Source organism: Bos indicus, chromosome 18 (genome assembly GCF_029378745.1).
Source record: "Bos indicus isolate NIAB-ARS_2022 breed Sahiwal x Tharparkar chromosome 18, NIAB-ARS_B.indTharparkar_mat_pri_1.0, whole genome shotgun sequence".
Taxonomy (NCBI): domain Eukaryota; kingdom Metazoa; phylum Chordata; class Mammalia; order Artiodactyla; family Bovidae; genus Bos; species Bos indicus.
This window is the reverse complement of record NC_091777.1, coordinates 63,577,868-63,598,894: the sequence shown is the minus strand read 5'-3', so window position 1 is coordinate 63,598,894 and position 21,027 is coordinate 63,577,868. Positions and strand designations below refer to the sequence as shown.

The 21,027-nt window shown below is 58.0% G+C and overlaps 1 protein-coding gene across 3 annotated transcripts; it reads right to left on the bottom strand.

Annotated features, from left to right (window-relative positions):
* Window positions 1–2,152: 2,152 nt before the first annotated feature.
* Window positions 2,153–15,518, bottom strand: TTYH1 (tweety family member 1). 3 transcript variants are annotated; one of them, XM_070771799.1, is made up of 14 exons: window positions 15,302–15,518; window positions 12,221–12,399; window positions 10,271–10,382; window positions 9,240–9,460; window positions 7,326–7,421; window positions 5,982–6,054; window positions 5,506–5,581; window positions 5,004–5,059; window positions 4,758–4,850; window positions 4,337–4,429; window positions 3,018–3,160; window positions 2,845–2,890; window positions 2,608–2,688; window positions 2,153–2,486 (listed from the first exon to the last, which is right to left on the bottom strand). In XM_070771799.1, exons 1-13 carry the CDS (start codon window positions 15,425–15,427, stop codon window positions 2,650–2,652), a joined length of 1,353 nt encoding a protein of 450 aa, XP_070627900.1. In that variant the 5' UTR covers window positions 15,428–15,518; the 3' UTR covers window positions 2,153–2,486; window positions 2,608–2,649. The 3 variants fall into 3 exon arrangements, with proteins under 3 accessions (XP_070627900.1, XP_070627899.1, XP_070627901.1); XM_070771798.1 differs by lacking the exon at window positions 2,845–2,890; XM_070771800.1 differs by lacking the exons at window positions 2,845–2,890; window positions 12,221–12,399; window positions 15,302–15,518 and adding an exon at window positions 10,690–11,198.
* Window positions 15,519–21,027: the final 5,509 nt, after the last annotated feature.

Sequence of the window (21,027 nt, the reverse complement as noted above, 5' to 3'; positions counted from 1 at the left end):
ACTTTTTAAATTAAACTCTTCGTTTTAGAGCAATTTTAGGCTTACAGTAATGTTGCAAAGATAATTCAGAGTCCTGCCTACCCTACACCCAGTTTCCATGCAACACTGTAGTATGTTTGTTAAAACTAAGACACCAACGTTGGCACAATATTGTTAACGCAGACTTTGTTTGAATTTCACCACTTTGCCCAGAAAATGAAAATAGATTTAACTTTTGTTAAAGTTAGACCAAAATGGGTTTTTTTCCTTGATTAGGACTGTAGCCTGCCAGGCTCCTCTGTCCATGGAATTCTCCAGGCACAAATACTGAAGTGAGTAGCCATTCCCTTCTCCAGGGGGGCTGGAATCTGGGTCTCCTGCATTACAGGGAGTCTCTTAGGCATCAGAGTCACCAGGCTTCCCAGTTAATGATGACTCCCAGAAAATCAAGCAGCGTGAATCTCAAAGTACTCTGTGAATGTCCAACACATCCAGCGGCATTGGCTTCTGAACACAGACTCAGAGGCACTAGAGGGCAGCATTTGAGAGCAAAGCAGCTAGAAGAGCCTCCAGGCCAACCCCTCAACAGGGCACCGAACAGCTCAGTCGTGAGAGTGACCTGTGGGTTGCCTCGGTGTCCCTCTTTGGAAACCATGGTCCATTTCTCTTTGCCAGCTTCAGGCCCACACATCAAGGGCTTTCTTGAACATTTCTTGCAGCACTCAAGATGGAAATGATTAGCAAACATGGAGCAGTCCCCCCATGGCAGGCCCCACATCGGGCATCTGGTGCTTTGGGCCAAGAGGCCTTGACCTAAAACCCTTGGGGCTTTTTTCAAGAGAGAACATTTGGTTTATTTTCCACAGAGGACATAACCCTTAGTACTCAGCATCAGGAGTAACCCCATCAGTGTTCCCACAGAGACACAGATGGACATTCACAACAGACAGGCAACTTGTTGTTTAGTCGCTCAGCTGTGTCCGACTCTCTTGTGACCTCGTGGACTGTATATTCCACCAGGCTTCTCTGTCCATGAGAGTTTCCAGGCAAGAATACTGGAGCAGGTTGCCATTCCCTTCTCCAGGGGATCTTCCTGATACAGGGATCGAACCCAGGTCTCCTGCACTGCAGGCAGATTCTTTACCACTGAGCCACCGGAGATGCCCAAAGTTTTAAAGTGCACTTCCTAATCCTCAGGGTTTGAATGCCTTTTAGTCTGTCCCCTGGTGTTTGGATTTTCATTTTGTTAAATGGTCTTTTCCCTTGCTTATTTTTATGTTGGGTGGTCTTTTTCTTGATTTGTGGATATAACTTTGCAGCTTATATGTATGAAGAATTATCTATTTCATTGCTGTTGTTTTAATTTTCCCCAGACTGTCAATCTGCCTCTGGACTCTATGGTATTTTTCTCATTCCACAATTTGTCAAATAAGTTACTTTTTTGTTTCTGTCTTCAGGATATCTCACTGAAAGCCCTCCCTCTACAACTAAGAGATACAAGAGTCTCCTTTCTCTTGAAATACTTCTGTCCCCTTGTGCTGTGCTATGCTTAGTCACTCAGTCGTGCCTGACTCTGCAACCCCATGGACTGTAGCCTGCCAGGCTTCTCCGTTCATGGGATTCTCCAGGCACGAACACTGGAGTGGGCTGCCATGCCCTCCTCCAGGGGATCTTCCAGATCCAAGGATGGAACTCATGTCTCCCGCATTGCAGGCAGATTCTTCACCATCTGAGCCACCAGGGAAGCCCCTTACTCGTCTGCATTTGGGTTTTTTTTGCCCGTGTTGTATGCAGACTGTTTTCTTCCAGACGGAGAGCTAATCATATCAGCATTCCTTTGAAACCAGCTCTTTTTGCCCCGACTTGAAATCTGTCTTCTGTCAGACACACACACACTCTGAGATCTATTTCTAGACTGTCTTCTGTTCCAGGGATCCGCATCTCTTCCTGTGTCAGGACATTTGTGCTGCTTTAGATAGGGTGCCAGGGGAGGGGGGATTGTTGTGTGTGTGTGTGTGTTTTTTAAAGAAAGTGGTGCAGCATCGGGACAGGAGCAGAAACACCTGGGAGCCAGGAAGCCAGGTGGGAGCAGAGGTGATGGGCTCTCTGCCCACCCCCACCCCCAACTGTGAGGCCAGATCAGGGAGAAATAAGGACCCAGCTGCTTGTAAAATAAAGTCTTCCCTTTTATTTCAAATCAGCCCATTCCCAGGTTGGGTGCTGCAAGTGGAGAGCAGGGGCCCTAAGTCCTCTGGGGTGTGGCGGGGGCTAGAGGGCACTCTCATCCCTCCAGGGATGAGGGGTGGCGGGGCTGGCTTTCTCCTCTCTCCCCACCAAGGCCCTAGGCCCAGGCCTGCCCTCCGGGCTTACTTCCAGGGCTAAGGACACAGAGAGGGGAAGTGCAGGGAGGCAGTCCTGTTTAAGGTATCCGTGGCCAGGGCGTTGTTAGTGGTGGGAGCCCAGTGAGGCTGGATTAGTGGGGTCTTCTCCGGCAGCCGGGGAAGGAACTGCAGAGAGAGGCAAAAACAGACCAGATGCAGGTGGGAGGGAGAGAAGGAATGAGGGAAGGAGGTGCGGTCAGGGGCTGGAGGCCAGCTTGGGAGCTGGGGTGTCAGTCTAGACACTCACCAGAGATGGAGACCAGGCTCCAGTCTGGACTGGAAAAAGGGCTCAGATTGATGACTGCCACTGCACGAAGCGCTTGGATTCCTGCCAGGGAGACGTGAGCAGGGGAGGGCATGATTAGGGAAATGGCTTGGCAATGTGTGCCCTCAAACCAGGACTCCAGGCCCCCAGCCCCTCTTCCGTCAGACCAGGGGGTCCATGCCCCCAGCCCTTCCTCCCTCAGATCCAGGGGCCCGGTACCTGAGGGTTGAAAGGGTCATCATCATCTGTGTCCTCATAGTCGTCACTGGGGTGCAACAAGGGGCATAGCAGAGAAGCGGGAAGGGGGACCCATGAGAGCGTGGTCCCCAGCAGTGGTTCAATGGTGCTCCCTCATCCCCTCCCCCAGGACTTCGGCCCCCTCCCCTCCTGACCTGGGTGGGAAGAGGGCCCAGGCTCGGGGCAGGCTGCAGAGGACAGTGGCCAGGGCCCCAGCAGACAGGAGGGAGAAGAGAAGCAGAAAGAGCAGTCCTTCCAGGGTGTCTTCACACAGGCCACGCAAGGCTGAGCCATAATCCTGGGGCGGGAGAGACGGGAGGGGTCAGCGGGCAATACCCATGGCCCGGACCATCCACCCGGCTGTGCCTCACTGAGAAAATCCGTCAGCCTCTCTGTGCCACAGTTTCCTCCCCTGTCACAGAAAGCACTCAGCGCACGGTAGGTGCTGTGGTCACTGTCGTTTATCACACCTGCAGGCATGACCCCAAGTCACAACTTCCTGTCCATCACTGAGAACCCACCACCCCACGCCCAGCCGCGCTGCAGCTTGGCCCTTATTGGGTGCCAGACGTCTCATCCCGGACACTTCCCACACTGTGTGTGTGTGTTGAGGGGCGGGGGTGCATCCCTGGCCTCTTCCCACAGCACTCTCTTCTGGGGCTGAGACTCCCAAGGATGCCTCCACACACTGTCTCCCGGAGCAAAAATTCCTGGCTTAGAACAACACTGAGAAGAAGGCTTTAGCAAAACAACTGGCGTAGACCTGCCCCCCTGCACGGTAACGCCTGCTCAGGAAACACTGGCTGACACGGCTGTCATCCCTAGAAACCAGCGATTCCTGAATGCCGGGCTCTCAGTCATTCAGCAGGAACTGGCATGAATGACAGACGGCCTGCTCGGTGCCAGGCGCTGCTCCAAGCGCCGGGGCAACTTCGGTAACCAAGCCCCAGAAGGTCACTCAGACCACGTGGAGCTGATGAGAGCGGCGGTTTGGATAGTACCGGGCGCCCCTCCGCTCCCCGCTACAGCAGAGATGGTACAGGCAGGAAGGAACCCTGCGGTGGGAGGTCCATGCCCGCTCCCTGAGGAGGAGGGGGACGGGGAGGATGGGGGTGCAAAGGGCTGAGGCCGGAAACCAGCCAGGGCTAACCACACGGGCCCCTGGAAGTCAGGCGAGAAGCCAGGACTTTAATCCGCAGGCTGGGGGAACTGCTGGAGGCTTCTAAGCGGAGGAAGAAGATCAGATTGCGTTTAAAAGGCTCACTGGGCTGCGGCTGCTGTGGGGAGAGGGAAGAGGCTCTGCCGCCGTCGGGAGCAGAGGTGCTAGCGTGAGCTGTGCTTGGAGTCCAGAAGGACTTGCTGGAGAAAGGGTTGTTGAGGGTAGGGGCAGGAAGCCACATGGAGAGGCCTAGGTTTCCGGGTCCAGGCAGAGGGTCCCCTGGGAGCATAACTCGGGGAGGGGGACAGGGGTCACCTTGTGCAGGCCACGACAATGTAGCAGTGCCACCAACTGGTGGAAGTTTCCTTCTGTTACGTTCAGCGTCTCCTCCAAGGACAGCACAGGCTTCTGCGGTGGGAAGGGGGTTGTTATCCCAGGAACTCTCCGGGCTCCGCCCACCGCACCAGGCCCCGCCCCTCTGTCCGCCCCACGCCCTGGGCCCCGCCCACAACCGCCGGTCCGCCCCTTCCTAAGACTCCACCCACACATTCAGGCCCCGCCCGCTCCGCCCGCCCCATTCCCCGGGGCCCCACTCACAGCCCTCGGCCTTCCCCTTAGGCGGGCCCCGCCCACAACCGGTGACCCGCCCCTTTCTAAGACTCCGCCCACCGCTCCAGGCCCCGCCCCCTCCCCCGTCTGGGAGTTGGGGTGTAGGGCGAGCACCCGGCCCGCCGACCTGCGCAGAAGGGAACTGGGGCACAGCTTCCCGCTCCAGGCCCTGCAGCTGGGAGTGGATGTTGGCCAGAGCTCGCTGGGACAGAGTCAGCCTCTGCGAGAAGACAGAGGGAGGGAGGAGGGCCCAGCGGTTGACCACCCCCACCACCCGCCCCACCCCCCGCCTCCTCTCCTCCCACTCCGGGGTCCCTAGATCCAGGCCCCAGCCGCACCCTCCTCCCCCGGCTCCCTCGCCCGCAGCCCTAACCTGTTGAAAGGGGTTGGAGACGGCCTGGTTGCAGAGGAAGTAGTAGTTCAGGATGTCTGAAGCGGGAGCGAAGACGGGGGAGGCCGTAAGCCCCGGGATCCTCCCCGCGGACAGGCGGCGGGGCAGGGCCACACTTTCCACCCTCCCCTCTCAGAGCCCTCCTGTGGTCCGGCTGGCCTCGCCCTCCGAGCCCCCACTCCCTCTGCTCCAGCGGACTCCCTTCTGCTGCAGCCACAGCCCGAACGCGCTGATCTGAACACCCCACAGGGCTGCTTCTGCACCTGCCCTGACCCAACTGGGCTACCCACTTTCTCCAAGTGGCCTAGCCCGCCCCTCTCCCTGATCCCTTGTCTCAGCGTCCTTATCCCTTCCCTCTTTTCCAGCTCGCTAGGGCAGGTGCTGAGAGCTTCTGCTGGGCAGAACTGGGCAGGGCTGGCACCCCCACCCCACCGCAGGCGTAGAGGCCTGAGGATGCAGGGCGTGAGCCCGGAGGTGTGATCACCTGAGCCAAGGCCAGTCTCCTCCTGGGTCAGGTTCAGGATGTAGCTGTCTGGACTGGAGCAGAAGTCACTGAGGCCCTGAGAGCAGCACAGAGGGGGCTCGGACAGACACGCCCCCGCCTCACACGCCTCAGGGTCCAGACCTCCAGCCCCTCCTCCTCAGACCCGGGGGTCCAGGTCCCCAGCCCCTCCTCCTCAGACCTGGGGGTCCAGGCCCCCAGCCCCTCTTCCTCAGACCCAGGGGTCCAGGTTCCCAGCTCGTCCTCCTCAGACCCAGGGGTCCAGGACTCCAGCCCCTCAGCACCTAGGACACTGGCTTCAAATCGCAGAACCTGTGAGCCTGTCTCCCAAGTCTTGTCTCTCAGGATCTGAGGCCTCTGTTCCCCTCGTCCCCAGGTCTGGGAGTCAGGGGCCTTCAGCCCCTGGAGTCTTGGAGCCCAGGTGCCTGTCCCCACCCCACCCCACCCCTGGTGCTCACCACAGCTGTGGCTGCCTCCAGGCCCATGGAGCCCCAGCTCAGGACCAGAACCAGGAGACTCATCACCGTCATCCTGTAGTGGGGGAGGAGGGGTGGGATTGGAGTTCTGGGGTTCCTAATCTCCCACCTCACCGCTTCCCATCCCAGATCACATCACAGCCCTACCCTTCCCCCACCAACCTCTGGAGCCAAGAGGATAACAGTTAGGGGTAGAGCAGTGGGCAGGGAGAGGATGGGCCTGTAGATGGTGACGTCAAACTGAACATCTGGCCCCACTGGGTGGGGGGGGGCAGGGGGTTGGCAGTGAGAAGGGCCCTGTGTGGGCAGCTCCTGCCCAGGTCTGCCCCGCCTTGCCCTGGACTGTGGGACCGTGGGAGGGCGACTGCCCAGCCCGGGGCCCCAATTCCCAGCTCTGAATTCCGCAGGAGCCCGCTCCCAGCTTCACCTATTGGTCAGCCTCCAGCTCAGCCCAGGAGTGATCTCAGCTCCAGGGCTGAAATCGCCTCCTGGTTTTTCTCTTTGCAGGGGGACGGATCATCATTGGAGGGTGGTCTGAGAGTGAGAAGGGTGCCTGCAGGGGGTCAAACTGAAGGCCCGGCCCCAAGTCCCAGACCGTCCACCATGTTTACCATCTCCAAGCTTCAGAGGAGGGCCTGGATGGAATAGCAGGCCTGCTTACCCCAGGGGGGAGCGTGGGGATGGTAGTGAGTGCCAGCGTGGACCCCCTCAGGGCCAGAGAGGATACAAGGGCTCCTCTGAGTGGGATAGGCTGGCCTGGATGGAATCTCAGCTCCAGCACTTTCTGGCTGTGCAACCCTGGGCAAGTGACCTAACCTCTCTGATCACCAGTCTCCCTTTCTGTTAAAAGGGGAGATGGGAAGGACCTCTTCGTAAGGTCAACGTGAGGGTTCCAGAAGAGTATCAGGCATACAGAATGAACCTTTCAGTAAGAGTGTGGTCCTTAATTCCATGCACCACGTGACAGCCTTCTGCCCTCATCTGCCTGCCAGACAGACCTCTGACAGCACCTCGGTTCTCAGTGTTGTCATGGCAACCAAAGGGGGCAGTGATCACCCCCCCATCCTCAGCACAAGCATTATTACTGTTATTTACTTTCTGGGACTTTGTTGCACTCCCTGTGACAAGGACAGTCTGCTGCCCCAGCCCCTCCTGGGCTGCTCTGTGTCCCTATGTGCCTGCCCACCCTAGGAACTCTCTGAGGTCTGTGGGACAAGGGAATGAAACCAGCGTGAGCCTTGGAAAGACGGCGGCCCTTCTCACAAGAGCACTGTGGGATCTCGCCCTGTGATGTTCCCCACCTCCAGGAAGGCCACCCGGACTTACACGATCACCAGCCACTTGCTCTGCCTCGCCAGGCCCAGGAGGGTGAAGAGACAGACCAGCAGCTCCAGGAGCAGCAGGAGGACATAGGCCAGCCACCTGGGGAGGGGGCAACAGGGGTGAGGCAGAAGCAGCCAACCCAGCCTTTCGGGTGTCCAGGTTCCCGGACTGGGACACGGCAGAAGGTGACAGCACCCCCACGAGGGCCCGCCTCTGCCTGGATCTCTGTGCTCTCCGTGACGGCCAGTCTCCAGGCCTCAGCCAAGCTCATCTCTGAAACGGGTGCACAGGGGGCCGGTCACTATCGCCATTTAGAGCACAGGGCCTGAGGCAGATCACCATAACCGCACCCGCACCAAGCCATGCACGAGCCCTGTGACTGGCACTCTCTGAGATTTGGCCTCTCGGAGCCCCAGCCCCTCCACCCCAGGCTGGAGCGTCTTAGCGGGACTTGTTCTCAGGCCTGCATCCAGCATCACAGGGCACAACCCAAGGGCTTGGCGTCTGCAGGCAGATGGGCTGGGCCGCAATGCCAGCCCCTCCGCTTCCTGCCCGCCCACAGCTTCTGTGCCTCGGTTTCCCCTTGGTAACTCTTGGGGAGAACAGCAGCATCTACTTCCTGAGGCTGTCATAAGGCTGAGAGAACCCATAAAGCACCAAGGAGTGTGCCGAGCATGTGGGTGCACCTAACCGTTAGCCTGAACACGAATCAGGGAACTCTAAAGCGTACTGAAGAATTCAGTATCAGTTAATGATCAGCACTCTGACTGCAGAGGACAAAGCCCGGGAAGCTACAGCACAGTGCTGGCCCATGGGAGATGCTCAATAAATAGCAGCATTCTCAAGGGTCCCCACGTGGGCAGAGTGGCAAGGGAGCCGCCACCTTCTCCGTGGCAGCCTCTGCTCGGACCTCCGTGGGGACTGACTGTGCACTCCTTTCCCGGACCGTGGGAGGGTCAGGCTGTCTCCAGGAAGGGGAAGCTGGGCCCCGTGGCTCCAGCTGACCTCCAGGTTCCCTATGTGGCCACTGACAGCTCACGTGCTCCAGCCTCACTGGTTTCACAGGGCAGATGGCACTTCTGTGTTTACCCTCCATGAACAGCAAAATTTTCCCTCTGGGAGAACTGGCCAAGTCCCCTGAAGGACTCCCAAGTGTCAGACAGTCTCATATGCATGCATGACTACACGTGCACGCATGCACAGTCGCTCAGTCGTGTCCGACTCTTTGCGACCCCATGGACTGTAGCCCTGCAGGCTCCTCTGTGCAAAGGATTCTCCAGGCACGAATACTGGAGTGGGTTGCCATGCCCTCCTCCAGGAAATCTTCCCTACCCAGGGATCAAACCCACATCTCCTGCATCTCTGGCGTTGCAGGTAGATTCTTGGGTGTATCCAACAGCTATTTCTTGTAGATGGTGGGTCTGCTTCACCCCTTCAAAGTCTACACTCCTACCCCCAGCCCCCCGAAATGGAGCTGTGGCCCCTGAACTTGGTCACAACCCAGAACTTGAATTCACTGGGACCCAGGCCTGTCTGATGCCCATGGTGGGCATCCAAATTATGGGCTGCTTCAACCCGGGTCTGCCTCCCTGCTGGAGCACAGAATCTAGGACAAAAGTCTTCCCTGGCTCTCTGCCCCCATGTCTGGTCGGGGCCCCAGGTGTTAGATGAACCAAAGAAATCATTCCTAGTGGACGAAGCGACGAGGACTTCACCGTGTTGGCTGCTGGGATGGGTGGCTGCCTGATGTCCAAATAACTGGTTCTCTCCCCTCCTTCAAATGTTACCTTTTCCGTGTGGCCTTCCTGGAATGACCGTCCCCGCATCCCCAAAACTGCCAGCCTCTGTCCCCAGACCCTCCTGTTCTCATCTCCTGCCTAATTTTCTCCACCCAGGACAGGAAGAGAGGCCACCCACCTGTACTCCTCTACAAAGGACACATCCTCAGCCACCTGCAGGGGGCTCAGGGGCACCCCCCGCCAGAAGGCCAGCCCCTGGAGCTGCTGGCCCACGGTTTCCGCCTGCCGCCGGGCGCCCCGGGCAGCAGCCACCAGCTCCGTGCGCTGCGTCAGCACCTCCTCCAGCGTGGTCAGCTCCGTCCTCACGGCCTCGTCCAGCCTCTCCACCATCTCCAGCACCTGGGCGAGGGGGTGGGGGTGGGGGCGGGGGCATCTGGAGTCAGGGGAGGGTATCCTCTGGGTGGGAGGGCAGGGGCCAGGGTGGCGGGGGTGAAGCAGGAGTGAGCAGGGCTGGCTGTCTGGGATTGGGCGCTAGGGCATCTGAGGATGCAGGAAGCGAAGGAGGGGGCCTGCGGTCTGGCGAGTGTGCTTCTGTGGCTTCTTTCAGGAGTTGGAGAGGTGAGCGGGTGAGCCCCAGGGCTGAGATGAAGCCTGGCATCCTAGGACTGAGCCTGGGTCGCAAGTCTGGGTTCTGCGGCCCAGGGCTGCAACTGGACATGAACTCTAAGGTCTGAGGTCGGGCTGGGTCTCGGCCTCACGTCTGGAATCGTTGGGGTCAGAGGGAGCCTTCCTGGCTGAGTCCTGGGTCTCAGCGTTCAGGTCTCCTGCCTCGCACTTGGCCAGGGGCCAGGTCTCTGGCCCTGGATCTGCCCTGAGGGCAGGGTCTTGGTGTTTAGTGTATGAATGGTTTGGGCTGTGAATTGAAGCCCAGGGCTGGGGATGCAATGAGTCTGGGGTTCTGGGTTTGAGTCCCTAGTCCCAGATCTGGGCTGAGGTTCTGAGGGTGCCATGCATGGAGCCCTGCCTGGCTGTCAGCATTGGGTGGACAGTCTGAGATCTGCATGTTGGAACCTGACATTCTGAACCTGGGGTCTCAGCTCTGAGTTCAGACCCTGCTTCCTGGGGGTGGGGAGGGGGGTTCTTCTGGCCAGGTGTGGGGAAGCAGTCTGGGTGTCGGTCTAGGGTCTGGCCCGTGTCTGGTCTCCTCACCAGGTGGTCAATGGCGGTGAGCGTGTGGTTGGCATGCAGTAGTGCGGAGCTGAGCTGGGACACCCCATCGCTGGTCTCACTGTTGCCATAGAAACCGACGCCAATGCCAGCGCTAAGAGGAGGAGGGACGGGAAATCACAAACAGTCCTGGGACCCTGGGGGCCGCCCCCCTCCTCACACACCCAATCGTGGCTGCCACCCCATCCCATTGGTTCAGCCCTTCGTGGGAAAGCAACGTCTCCAGCCTGGTCCCCACCGGTTGCCAAGGTAACCGAGAAGTCTCACTCCCCCGGCCCAGGGACGTCATTGTGATGCTAATGGTGGGTGGAGAGGTGGCGGGGAGGGGGCCCCCAGATTTAACTCGCACCTCCCCGGAGTGAACCCCTGTTGTGCTCAGCCCCAGAGTGGGGAGTTCTCACCTCTGGGGTCTGCTAGCCCCACCCGCAGCCCCTCTATTCTTTTCCCCAAACATCCAGGGTCCTCAGTGTCCGTCCCTTCAGGCTCCAGCCGTCCTCTGCCCCGCCTCCTGGGGGTTCCATGGAGCCACCACCTCCTGGGGGTCCCGGAGCCTGGAGCTCCCAGCCTTCCCCCTCCCCTGGGGACCCAAGTGTCTGGACAGCTGGGAGGGAAGCAAGGGAATGTGGGCCGATGGGCCAGAAGCAGGGCGCCCCCTCCTTCACCTCAGTTGCCAGCAGACAGAGCTCCATTGTAGGGCCTGAATACGGTCTCCAATCTCCCCCCACCCCCAACGCACTGTGGCCCTTTGCGGAGGGGAGCCAGGGCCGCACTGGGGCGGAGGAGGCCCGGACGCCCTCACAGCTCCCAGCGCCCCGCCCCCAGCCATGGGATCGGACACCGGCCGCTACCCATTGTCCACGGTCCCACAAAGCTGCTCTTGTTCCCAGGCCGCGGGGCCGCCGTGCCGCTCCCCCGCGGGGCCTTTGTCCACCTCCCCAGTCTACCCCAACTCGGGAGGGCCTGAGGAGGAAGCCCTTGCCCCCACCCACACCCCAAAGCCCCACACGGGGCGGGGAGGGGGGCTCCCTGCAGGGTGGCAGAACCATCTTTCTGGCCGTGGCCCTCCCTGCCCGCCCCCAGTCCCCACTCCAGGGGCAGATCTTGAGCGCCCTGGTCTGTCCTGGGTGGTGGGGGTGCCCTGCTGGGAGGGGCCGCCCACAGAGATAGCCCTGGGCACAGGGTGTCTCCTCAGGCGTCCTGTCCCTCTCCGCTCTGCTGGTGTCCCAGGAGGCGGCCCTGGGCTCCCAGGGGCTTTTGGGTCTGAATCTGCACTCTGCCACCTGGCCCAGGCGGCCTTGAGAAGTTGCCTCTCTCTGAGCCTCCCTCTTCAGAACTAGTCATGACAACTCTGAGTCAAGCGAGGTCACCGTGGGAAGGAGTCAGGCCAGCTCGGGTCTGCTCCAGGATCACAGACATCCCTCTACCGTCCCTGACGGGGCCATCACTGGCTCCATGAGGGCAGGGCCCTTGTCTGGCTTGGCCAGGCTCCCCTGGTACTGTTGTAGATACTCAGGAAATAACTGCTGAATGAATGGATCAATGAGTTAACGAATGACATCACTAGTTCACATTTACAGAGCCCAGCTGGGGACCAGGCACTGAACATTTCACTCACTCTCACCACAACTGGGAGGTGGGTGTGACAACAGTGCCCATTCTAGAGATGTGGAAACTGAGGCCTGGAGGAGTTATATCACTCCCGCAGGTCACACAGTTATTCCACTCAGAGACAGCAACCCCAGCAGTCTGACTGCCCAGCCTTCAGCCCCTACCCCATCCTGCCAGGGAAGTTATGTCTCCCCTCCCGGCCTCAGTTTCTCCATCCATCGAATGGGAGAGCAAGTCTCCCTGCTGGGATACCACCAGGAAGGCTGCTGATAGAGAGCTTGGGGAGCCCGGTCCCCCTGCCCGCCCACCCTGGGGCCCCATTACCAGCCGACGAGAAGGGCAGCGATGCAATTCCAGGTGACACACCCTCCCCCGGGCGGGGGGCTCTTGGCCCCGGGGGGTTCGGGGGGCCGGCAGCAGCAGAAGCGGATGAGGTAGACAGCGATGAAAATGAGGCTCAGGCCCAAGCCCAGGCCTGCCAAGGCCGCCACCAGCAGCAGGGCCTGGGGAAGGAGGGGGTGACAGGGCATCAGAGGGGCTCTGCACGCCCTCCCCAAGTGGCCGGAGGCGCTGTGTCCGAGATCTCAGTGCAGGTGGCGGGCATCCTGGCGAGATGAGTGGCAAGCCCACCCCGTGGTTTTCAGGTCTGTGCTGGGGCTGTGCAACTTAAGGTTGGAGGGCGCTTCCAGTTGGGAGTCCCGGGTCTTGGGCTCCAGTTCCGCTGTACCCTCCAAAGGCTGTGTGACCTTCAGAGGGCCCGTCCCCTCTCTGAGCCTCAGTTTCCTCCCCAGAGAAACCAGGTAGTTGGGACGAAGCCCCATCCGAGGACACGAAGAAACCTGGACCCTGGAACCATGGGTGATCAGGGGGCTGGTGGGGGGGATGCGGGCTCCTGGTGGTGTGTCTGAGGCTGGGGGTGGCAGGCTTCCTCCTCCCTCCTCCTGCTGGTCCTCCCCACTCCCTGCTTGCTCACTCTCCCCAGAGGCTGAGCTCTGCACACCCACCGCAGTGAGTCTGTCACCCCGGGCCTCAGGGGGAGGGCGTGACAGCCTCCCTGACAGTGTGCCTGTGCACACAACTCAGAGATGGGGACACGGAGGCTGAGAGTGTGAGGGCCGAGCAGGTGGAGAGGAGAGAAAGGCAGGATGGGGGAGACTCATCCAGGATGGGCGGGGGTGGGGGGAAGGAGCGACTCAGAGGAAAGAGAGAGATGGAGACGGAGACAGAACCAAAGGTGGGAGGACAGAGGTGGGGAGAGGAGCCGTGGTTGCAGCCAGAAGAGCCTTGCACAACGACGGGGCGCTCCTGTCGGAGGCAGGGTTTTCCACTGCCGTTCTGGGCTCTGCCCAGAAGCCCAGAGAGGGGCCACGCTTTCCCTTCAGCCACACAGCACTCGGGGGCAGCAGCCACAGCACACCCAGACTTCTGGACTAACGAGTGCTGAGTCCTGGCTCTGCCTTGTCCTCATGCTGGGGTGTGTGTGCTGGGCGTGTAGGTGAGTGTGCATGTGTGTCTCTATGGGAGTGCCTGCGCCTGCAGGCATGAGGGGGTGATCTGTATGCACTTGTGCGGTTCTGAGCACAATTCCTTGAATCCGTGAGTAGTCTCTGGTGGTGGTAGGGTGTGTGTGTGTGTGTGTGAAAGAGGTAGTATGTGAATGTAGGTGTCAGTGTGTGTGAACACATGAGTGTCTGAATGTGTGCCTACATGAGTGATATATGTGTGTGCATGTGTGAGTCTTGCAAGAATGTGTATCTGTATATGGGTGTGCTTGCTTGCTTGCTAAGTCACTCAGTCGTGTCCAGCTCTGTGCAACCCCATGGACTGTAGCCCGCCAGCCTCCTCTGTCCGTGGGATTCTCCAGCAGGAATCCTAGAGGGGGTTGCCCTGCCCTCCTCCAGGGGATCTTCCTGACCCAGGGATTGAGCCCATGTCTCTTATGTCTCCTGCATTGCAGGCGGGTTCTTTACCACTAGCGCCACCTGGGAGGCCTGTATATGGGTGTATATGTGTGCATATGTGAGTGTGTTTGTGTGTGAATGCATGTGTGCGAATGTGTGTCTGGCTGGGTGTGAGTGTGTCCCCCCAGCACAGTGGCGCCCAGTCCCTGATTATCTTCCCAGCTGTGCCCTCAGGGTGCTCTCCCTAGGGGGCGATGTCCCCTCCTGCCCGTGGGTCCCAGAGCTGTCACCCTGACTGTTGACAACGGGGCGCAGTGGGTCTCCCCAAGTGCCTCTGGCGGTGGCCGACTAGGCACCGGGGTGGGCAGGTCTGCTTGGCCGTGAGCAGGTGTCCGTGGACCGGGCTGGGCAAGCCAGAGGCCATGGGCGCAGGGCTGGCGGTCGCCGCGTGGTGGGGAGAGGGTGGCGGGGAGCGGGCGGGGAGGAGCTGCTTACCGGCTCAGTCCAGCCATGACCCAAATAGCTCAGAACACAGCACTCATCCCCGCTCCGCTTTCCTGGGACCCCCCCTCCGAAGCCTGCCAAGCCCCAGCCCCCTGTCCCGGGAGCTTCCCAGGACTGATCAGAGGTCCAGACCTCACAGGCAGAGCTCGGGACCCACCCGAGGCTCCACCATCCTCCCCACCCCCGCCCCGCCCCCAGCTCAGCCAAGCCTTGCTCATTAATCTCAAAGTCAAGGACTTGAATTAAACTGGGTCAGGGGACCCCGTTCTTTCGCCCCGAGTGGAGCGTGACCCAGGCTGGGCCCCCTTCCCCAGGGACCCTGGTTTCCTGAAGGCTCCCACCCGGCCCCACCCTCTGGCTCCCAAAACGAACCTCGTCCCCAGCCTTCCTCCCCTGCCCCTCCCGTCCCGGGACTGGCTGGAGGTCTCCTCTCCCAGCACCTCCAAGTGGTTTTCCCAGCTCTGGCCCTAAGACCCCTCACACCCCCTGCCCCATTTCAGGCTTCGATTCTGTCCCAGAAGCGCGGCAACCCCTAGCCTCTTCCCCTCCACCATGCCAGCGCCTGTCTCCTGGGTCCCGCCTGAACTGGGACATGTTTAACTGGACTGCCCCGATCCAAGGAGGGAAGGGTCATCCTTTAGGACGCGGTGGACCCCTCTGATGACGACCCAGGAGGCTGGCTTCCCGAGCATCCTCTCTGAAACCCGGGAATCCATGGGCCCCCCGTCCCCTCCCTCCTGTGGGACCCTGGGGCCCAGGCCCCAGCCCCCACCTTATTTAAGGAGCTAGGGGTCTGGCTCCCTGCGCCCATCCCAAGGGTACCTCCAGCTACGGGTAACCACGCTCCTGCTCCCTCGGGTACCCCAAAGTCCGGGCCCGGCCCCAACCCCCAGAGAACACAGGAATCGGTCCCCAGCCCCTTCTCCCGCGGGACCCAGAAGCTTTGGAGCCCCCACCCCTCCACCCTCCGCCACACCACAGACCCCCTGACCGCTCCCACCTGCTGGTATTCTCGTTCTTGGGGCGCGAAGGCGCTGGGCACCGGTCGGAGCTGGAAGTCGGCGCGGGGCAGCTGATGGAGCAAATGGACCCAAGCCGAGGGTCGGTAGCCCGGGGGCGCCCCCATGGCCCCCGGGGAAGGCTCCGCGGGGCCGACGCCGGGGCTGCGGGCGCCTGGGCTGCGGAGCCGGGCGCGGGCTGAGCGGGGTCTGGCGGGGCTCGGGGCTCGGGGGAGCACGCGGGGGGAGGGAGGGGGTGGGGGGCGGAGATTGGGGGAGGAGGGGGGCGGTGCGGCCGGGCGGGGCCGGTGCTGCCCCTGGCGGCCGCGGAGAGCACTGCGGCAGCGCGAGCCCGGTGCCCCGCGCCCCCCGCCCTCGGGGGCCGCCGCCACCTGCGGCCCGCGCTCTGCACCGCTTCGCTCCCGGAGGCGCCCGGCAGGGCTGGGCTGAACAGCGACATCCAGCAGAGGGCCGCGCGTACTGGCGTATCACCCTACAGCTCCACGATCCCTTTATCTTCAGGAAGAACCTTCGTATCTAGGTCGCCAGTATTTGCACAGCGTTTTACAAATAAGGATCAGTTACCAAGAATGGTCTGTTGCATCAGTAAAATTCCTCACTGCTATGAGCGTATTATCACCTGTAACCCATTTGGGTGAAAAACCTTCTCCCACTCAAGTCTGTATAAGGACACAGCTTCTCTACACAAACCTCCCTATGTGTATAGACCACTCTGGAGTGCCTACCGACCTGACTGTGTACAGACCACTCCGGAGTGCGTACCCGCATGACTGTGTACAGACCACTCCGGAGTGCGTACCATACCCTCATGTCTGTGTACAGACCACTCCGGAGTGCGTCCCCACAGGTCTGTGTACAGACCACTCCGGAGTGCGTCCCCGCAGGTCTGTGTACAGACCACTCCGGGGTGCGTACCCACACATCTGTGTACAGACCATTCCAGGGTGTGTACCCGCAGGTCTGTGTACAGACCACTCCGGAGTGCGTACTGTACCCTCATGTCTGTGTACAGACCACTCCAGAGTGAGTACTCACATGACTGTGTACAGACCACTCCAGAGTGCGTACCCACAGGTCTATGTACAGACCATTCCAGGGTGCGTACCCGCATGACTGTGTACAGACCACAGTGGAGTGCGTACCCACATGTCTGTGTACAGACCACTCTGGAGTGTGTACCCACATGTCTTTATAAGTGTAGAAGGATTCTTCCCACTTGAACAACAACCCTACTCATCTATTTGGGGACCCCTCCCATCTTTATAGGCTTTCCTGGTGGCTCAGAGGTTAAAGCATCTGCCTCCAATGTGGGAGACCTGGGTTCAATCCCTGGGTTGGGAAGATCCCCTGGAGAAGGAAATGACAACCCACTCCAGTATTCTTGCCTGGAGAATCCCATGGACAGAGGAGCCTGGTAGGCCATAGTCTACGGGGTGACAAAGAGTCAGAAATGACTGAGCGACTTCACTTTCACTTTCCCATCTTTATAAGGATGCCTCCCATGTGTTGAAGAACCTCTCTAAACTGATTAATCATTACTTCCATGTGCATGAGGATCACCTTGCCCCTTGTCATTCATTTTACAGTTTATAAAGTATTTTTCCAGCCACTATGTCTGCTGAGTCTTATCAGGAATCTGCCGATGTCACACTGATACAGGCCGAAGCAGAGATGACCCGGCCACTTCAACACCACCACCCAGCCAGTCACTGCTGAAGTTAGGTTCCCAGGAAACTGTCCTAGGTGTTCCCCTACACCTTTGGAGCTGGGTTAGATTTTGCTACCTGGGGTCCCCATACCTGGCCTCTCTTGAAGTAGCGAGATGAGGTGGACTGGGGGGGACAGAGAAAGGAGGGGGTGCTCCACCCACAGGGCCCCAATATTTTGCTGCAGATTGGTGAGAAAGGCCTGGGAGGCAGTTGCCCATCTCATGACCAGGGAGGAAAAATAACGGTGATGGTAATGGTGGTGGCTGGGTGTGGGGGGGGGGGGAGGCCGGAGGGGCGGTCAGGAAGGTAATGACAATGGTGATAATTATGGGGCTGCCCTGGTGATGATGTGATGAGGATGGTGAGGGTGAGGAGGGTGGTGATAATAGTGACTGTTGATGATGGTGATGGTGAGGATGAAGGTGGTGGTGCCGGTGGTGATGGTGGTGAAGGTGGTGATGGTGAGGGTGATGATGAAGGCGGTGGTGGTGAAGGTGGTGGTGATGACGGCGAGGATGGTGACCACGTTGATGAATGGGCACTCTGAGATGCCCTCTGATAGAGACTTGTTCCCCTTGACCTTCTCCTGCTGTTTTTCTCCGGGTCTGCTTCTCCTGGGGAAGACTACAGTTATTCCAGGGTGGTCCCGGAGCATTTCTAGGCTGAAAAGGCATCCCAGTACCATCTCAGACTCTGCAGGCTCTAAGTTGGGCCTTGGGTGTGTGAGGACTGCCCCCCCCCCCCCCCCCGCCCCAGCATGGGGGCAGTGCTCAGAGCATAGGTCGTTGCTACTTTGTCCCAGCCAATTCTTGCCGTGTGGGGAGCGGGACACCGCATCGCCAGATGTTCCAAATTTTCAAGAGATGACAGAAATGCGGATATTTTTAAAAGCAAAATCCCTCAGCTTTTAAATGTTAAAGCTAATTCAAATACAAAAAAATACTGTGTGGGCCAAATAAAACCTGTCCGTGGGTTGGAGCTGGCTGGTTTTTGTAAGCTCTGGTCTAGCCAGACGCTGAGCAGCATCGCTGTGGAAGGGGCAAGCGGAGGGAAATGGGCCTGCAAAGAGGCTGAGAAGGAGCAGTCCAGAGAGGCAGGCAGGAAGCCTGGGGAGGCAGCAATGCCACCTCCTCCAGGAAAGCCTCCTGATCAGCCTGTCTTGATGAAAGACAAGGGCAGATCCTGGCTAAAGAGTTTAGCCTGTGGTCCCTGTGAAACTCTGGGAGACTCTTCTGTTTCATGGACTGATTGTGAGTACATATGGTTACAAGTCCATTTAGATGATACTCAATAACAGGCAGACTTAACCTTTGGGGGCAACAGCCACCAGAACGGCATTGCCTCTAGAGGTGGGGACAGGGCTGACTGGTAGGAGGGTGGATGGGGGTTTCTGAGAATGATGTCATTGCTCTATACCTCGATAAGGTTTCGAGTTGCACAGGGTGGCTTCTCTTTTGCAGTACACTTGAGATTTGTGCAAATTTTGCATTTCACTGCAAATTTTACCCCAAGGAAAAAAAGAACCATTTAATGATATGCATGCTTAAGTATGGGGGCAAGTTTAATGGTGTCTACAGTTTCCTTTGAAATGGATCAGCGTGCATGTTAGTCACTCAGTCGTGTCTGACTCTCCAAGACCGCATGGCTGCCAGGCTCCTCTGTCCGTGGGATTCTCCAGGCAAGAGTACCAGAGTGGGTTTCCATTTCCTTCTCCAGGGGATCTTCCCAACCCAGGGATCGAACCCAGGTCTCCCGCATTGCAGGCAGATTCTTTACCTTCTGAGCCACCAGGGAAGCCTGAAATGGGTCAGAAATGGATCAAAAAATAAATAAGGTGGATTGACAGGGGGATAGATAGGTAATAAAGCAAAATATTCACGGTAGCGTCTAGGTGGTGGGTATCTATCTATCAGTGGAACATTCTTTAGTGCTTCATCTTTATTGAGATATTGTTGATATATAACACTGTGTAGGGTTCTTTGGAAACTTGTTTGTTCAGGTCCTTTGCTCATTTTATAACTTCCCTGGTGGTTCAGATGGTAAAGCGTCTGCCTACAATATGGGAGACCCGAGTTCAATCCCTGGGTTGGGGAGATCTCCTGGAAAAGGGAATGGTAACCCACTCCAGTATTCTTTCTGCCACCCCTCCCAAAAAAAAGCAGCCCAAAGAAATATTTGGGCTTCCCTGGTGGCTCAGAGGTTAAAGCATCTGCCTGCAATGCGGGAGACCTGGGTTCGATCCCTGGGTTGGGAAGATCCCGTGGAGAAGGAAATGGCAACCCACTCCAGAACTCTTGCCTGGAGAATCCCATGGAGTGTAGATTATTTGTGTGTTTTTTTTTCCCACTGTAACATTCTTTCAACTTTTTTGTCTATTTGAAATTTTTCATAATGTTGCGAAAAGAAAAGGGCAAGGCCATAATTATGCATAGTTGCTCAGTCATGTTTGACTCTTTGTGACCCCATGGACTTTAGCCCACCAGTCTCCTCTGCCCATGGGAGTCTCCAGGCCAGAATACTGGAGTGGATTGCCGTGCCTTCCTCCAGGGGACCTTCCCGACCCGGGGAGCGAACCCACGTCTCCTGCATTGGCAGGTGAATCCATTTTAACCCTGTACCACCTGAGAAGCCCAGGACTCTAATTACAGCAACACAATAAAGTAGTATTAGATTATAACCCAAATAAGAAATAAAAGGCTGTGATTCTAGAATGATGTAAATGATTGATCAAATAAAGTAATATATAGATGAGAGAGAAGGGGCAAATTCCCCACACAGCAGAATTCCAGATAATTGATGTGGATACTCCCCCCTCAAGGGTGGAGCATAACTCCCAACTCCTTAAGTGTGGGTTCAGCGAGATGACATCCTTCTAAAAAGAACAGCATGAAAGTGAGAGAAAAAGAGTAAGTTTGTAGTCAAGAAACCTGACAAGCCCTGCCTCAGCCAGGAATTCAAGGTCAGCATCAACAGTCCTGTTGATAGCACGTAGCCTTGATGGGGGGTGAGGAGACTGGCATTTCAGTTCATGGTTTTCCTCCCCCAGACCCAGACCCCAGGCTAATCGTGAGAAAAGCATCCACCACATGCCAAGGGAGGGACTTCCCTGGTGGCTTGGTGGTAAAGTGTCTGCCTGCCAATGCAGGAGACTGTTTGAAACTTTCCATGGACTCCTGATCCAGGAAGATCCCACTTGCTGATGAACAACTCAGCCCGAGTACCACAGCCACTGAGCGTGCGCTCTGGAGCTGCAACTCTGAGCCTGTGAGCTGCAACCCAAGCCACGTGCCCTAGAGCCGTGCTGTGCAACAAGAGATGCCACCGCGATGAGAATCCCACGCACTGCAAGTAAGGAGTAGCCCTCTGCCGCTGGAGAACAGCCCACGCAGCAACAAAGACCCACCAACGGCCACAAATGAATCAATAAAGTTATTTTTAAAAAACCCCAAGGAGTGGCGGGGGGAACATCCTACAAAACACTGGGCAGGCCCTCTTCAACGCTGTGAAGTTTATCCAAAAAAAGGAAAAGGGGAGAAACCACTGGAGCCCAGGGGAGCCTCGGGAGACTCGGTGACTTACATGTCACGTAGTCTCTTGGATGGGGGCCTGGAACAGAAGAAGGACATGAGGTGAAAACCGCGGAGCTCCAGGTAAAGTGTGGGCCTTGGGTAACAACCGTGCCTGAACCAAGGCTCACTCGCTGTGACAGAGGTACCATAGCCACGTTAGATCTTAGTGGCGGGGGCAAAAGGGGCCAGGGGTGGATAGCAACTCTCTGTACCGTCCTTGCAAACTTTTCTGGAAGTGTAAAACTGTTCTAAAATAAAAAATTGACTTAAATAAAGCAATCCCTTTTTTTTTTTTTTTAATGATAGAGTAAAAAAAAAAAAAAAGTCTAGGCTTTGGTGCGAACAGGAAGCAGTTCCATTCCTTCTCCGTCTGCCTTCACACTCCATCTGCCTGAGTCCCCTTTCCCTCCCCTGTTGCTATATGAGGAG

Coding starts and splice junctions, on each gene's coding strand:
- TTYH1 (XM_070771798.1), bottom strand. CDS start 15,427: ATGGGGGCGCCCCCGGGCTACCGACCCTCGGCTTGGGTCCATTTGCTC. Junction 4,851..5,003: donor TCTCCAACCCCTTTCAACAG/GTTAGGGCTGCG, acceptor GTCTTCTCGCAG/AGGCTGACTCTGTCCCAGCG. Junction 2,689..3,017: donor TGGGCCCTCTTCCCACCCAG/GTCAGGAGGGGA, acceptor TCTCCCTGGCAG/GAATCCAAGCGCTTCGTGCA.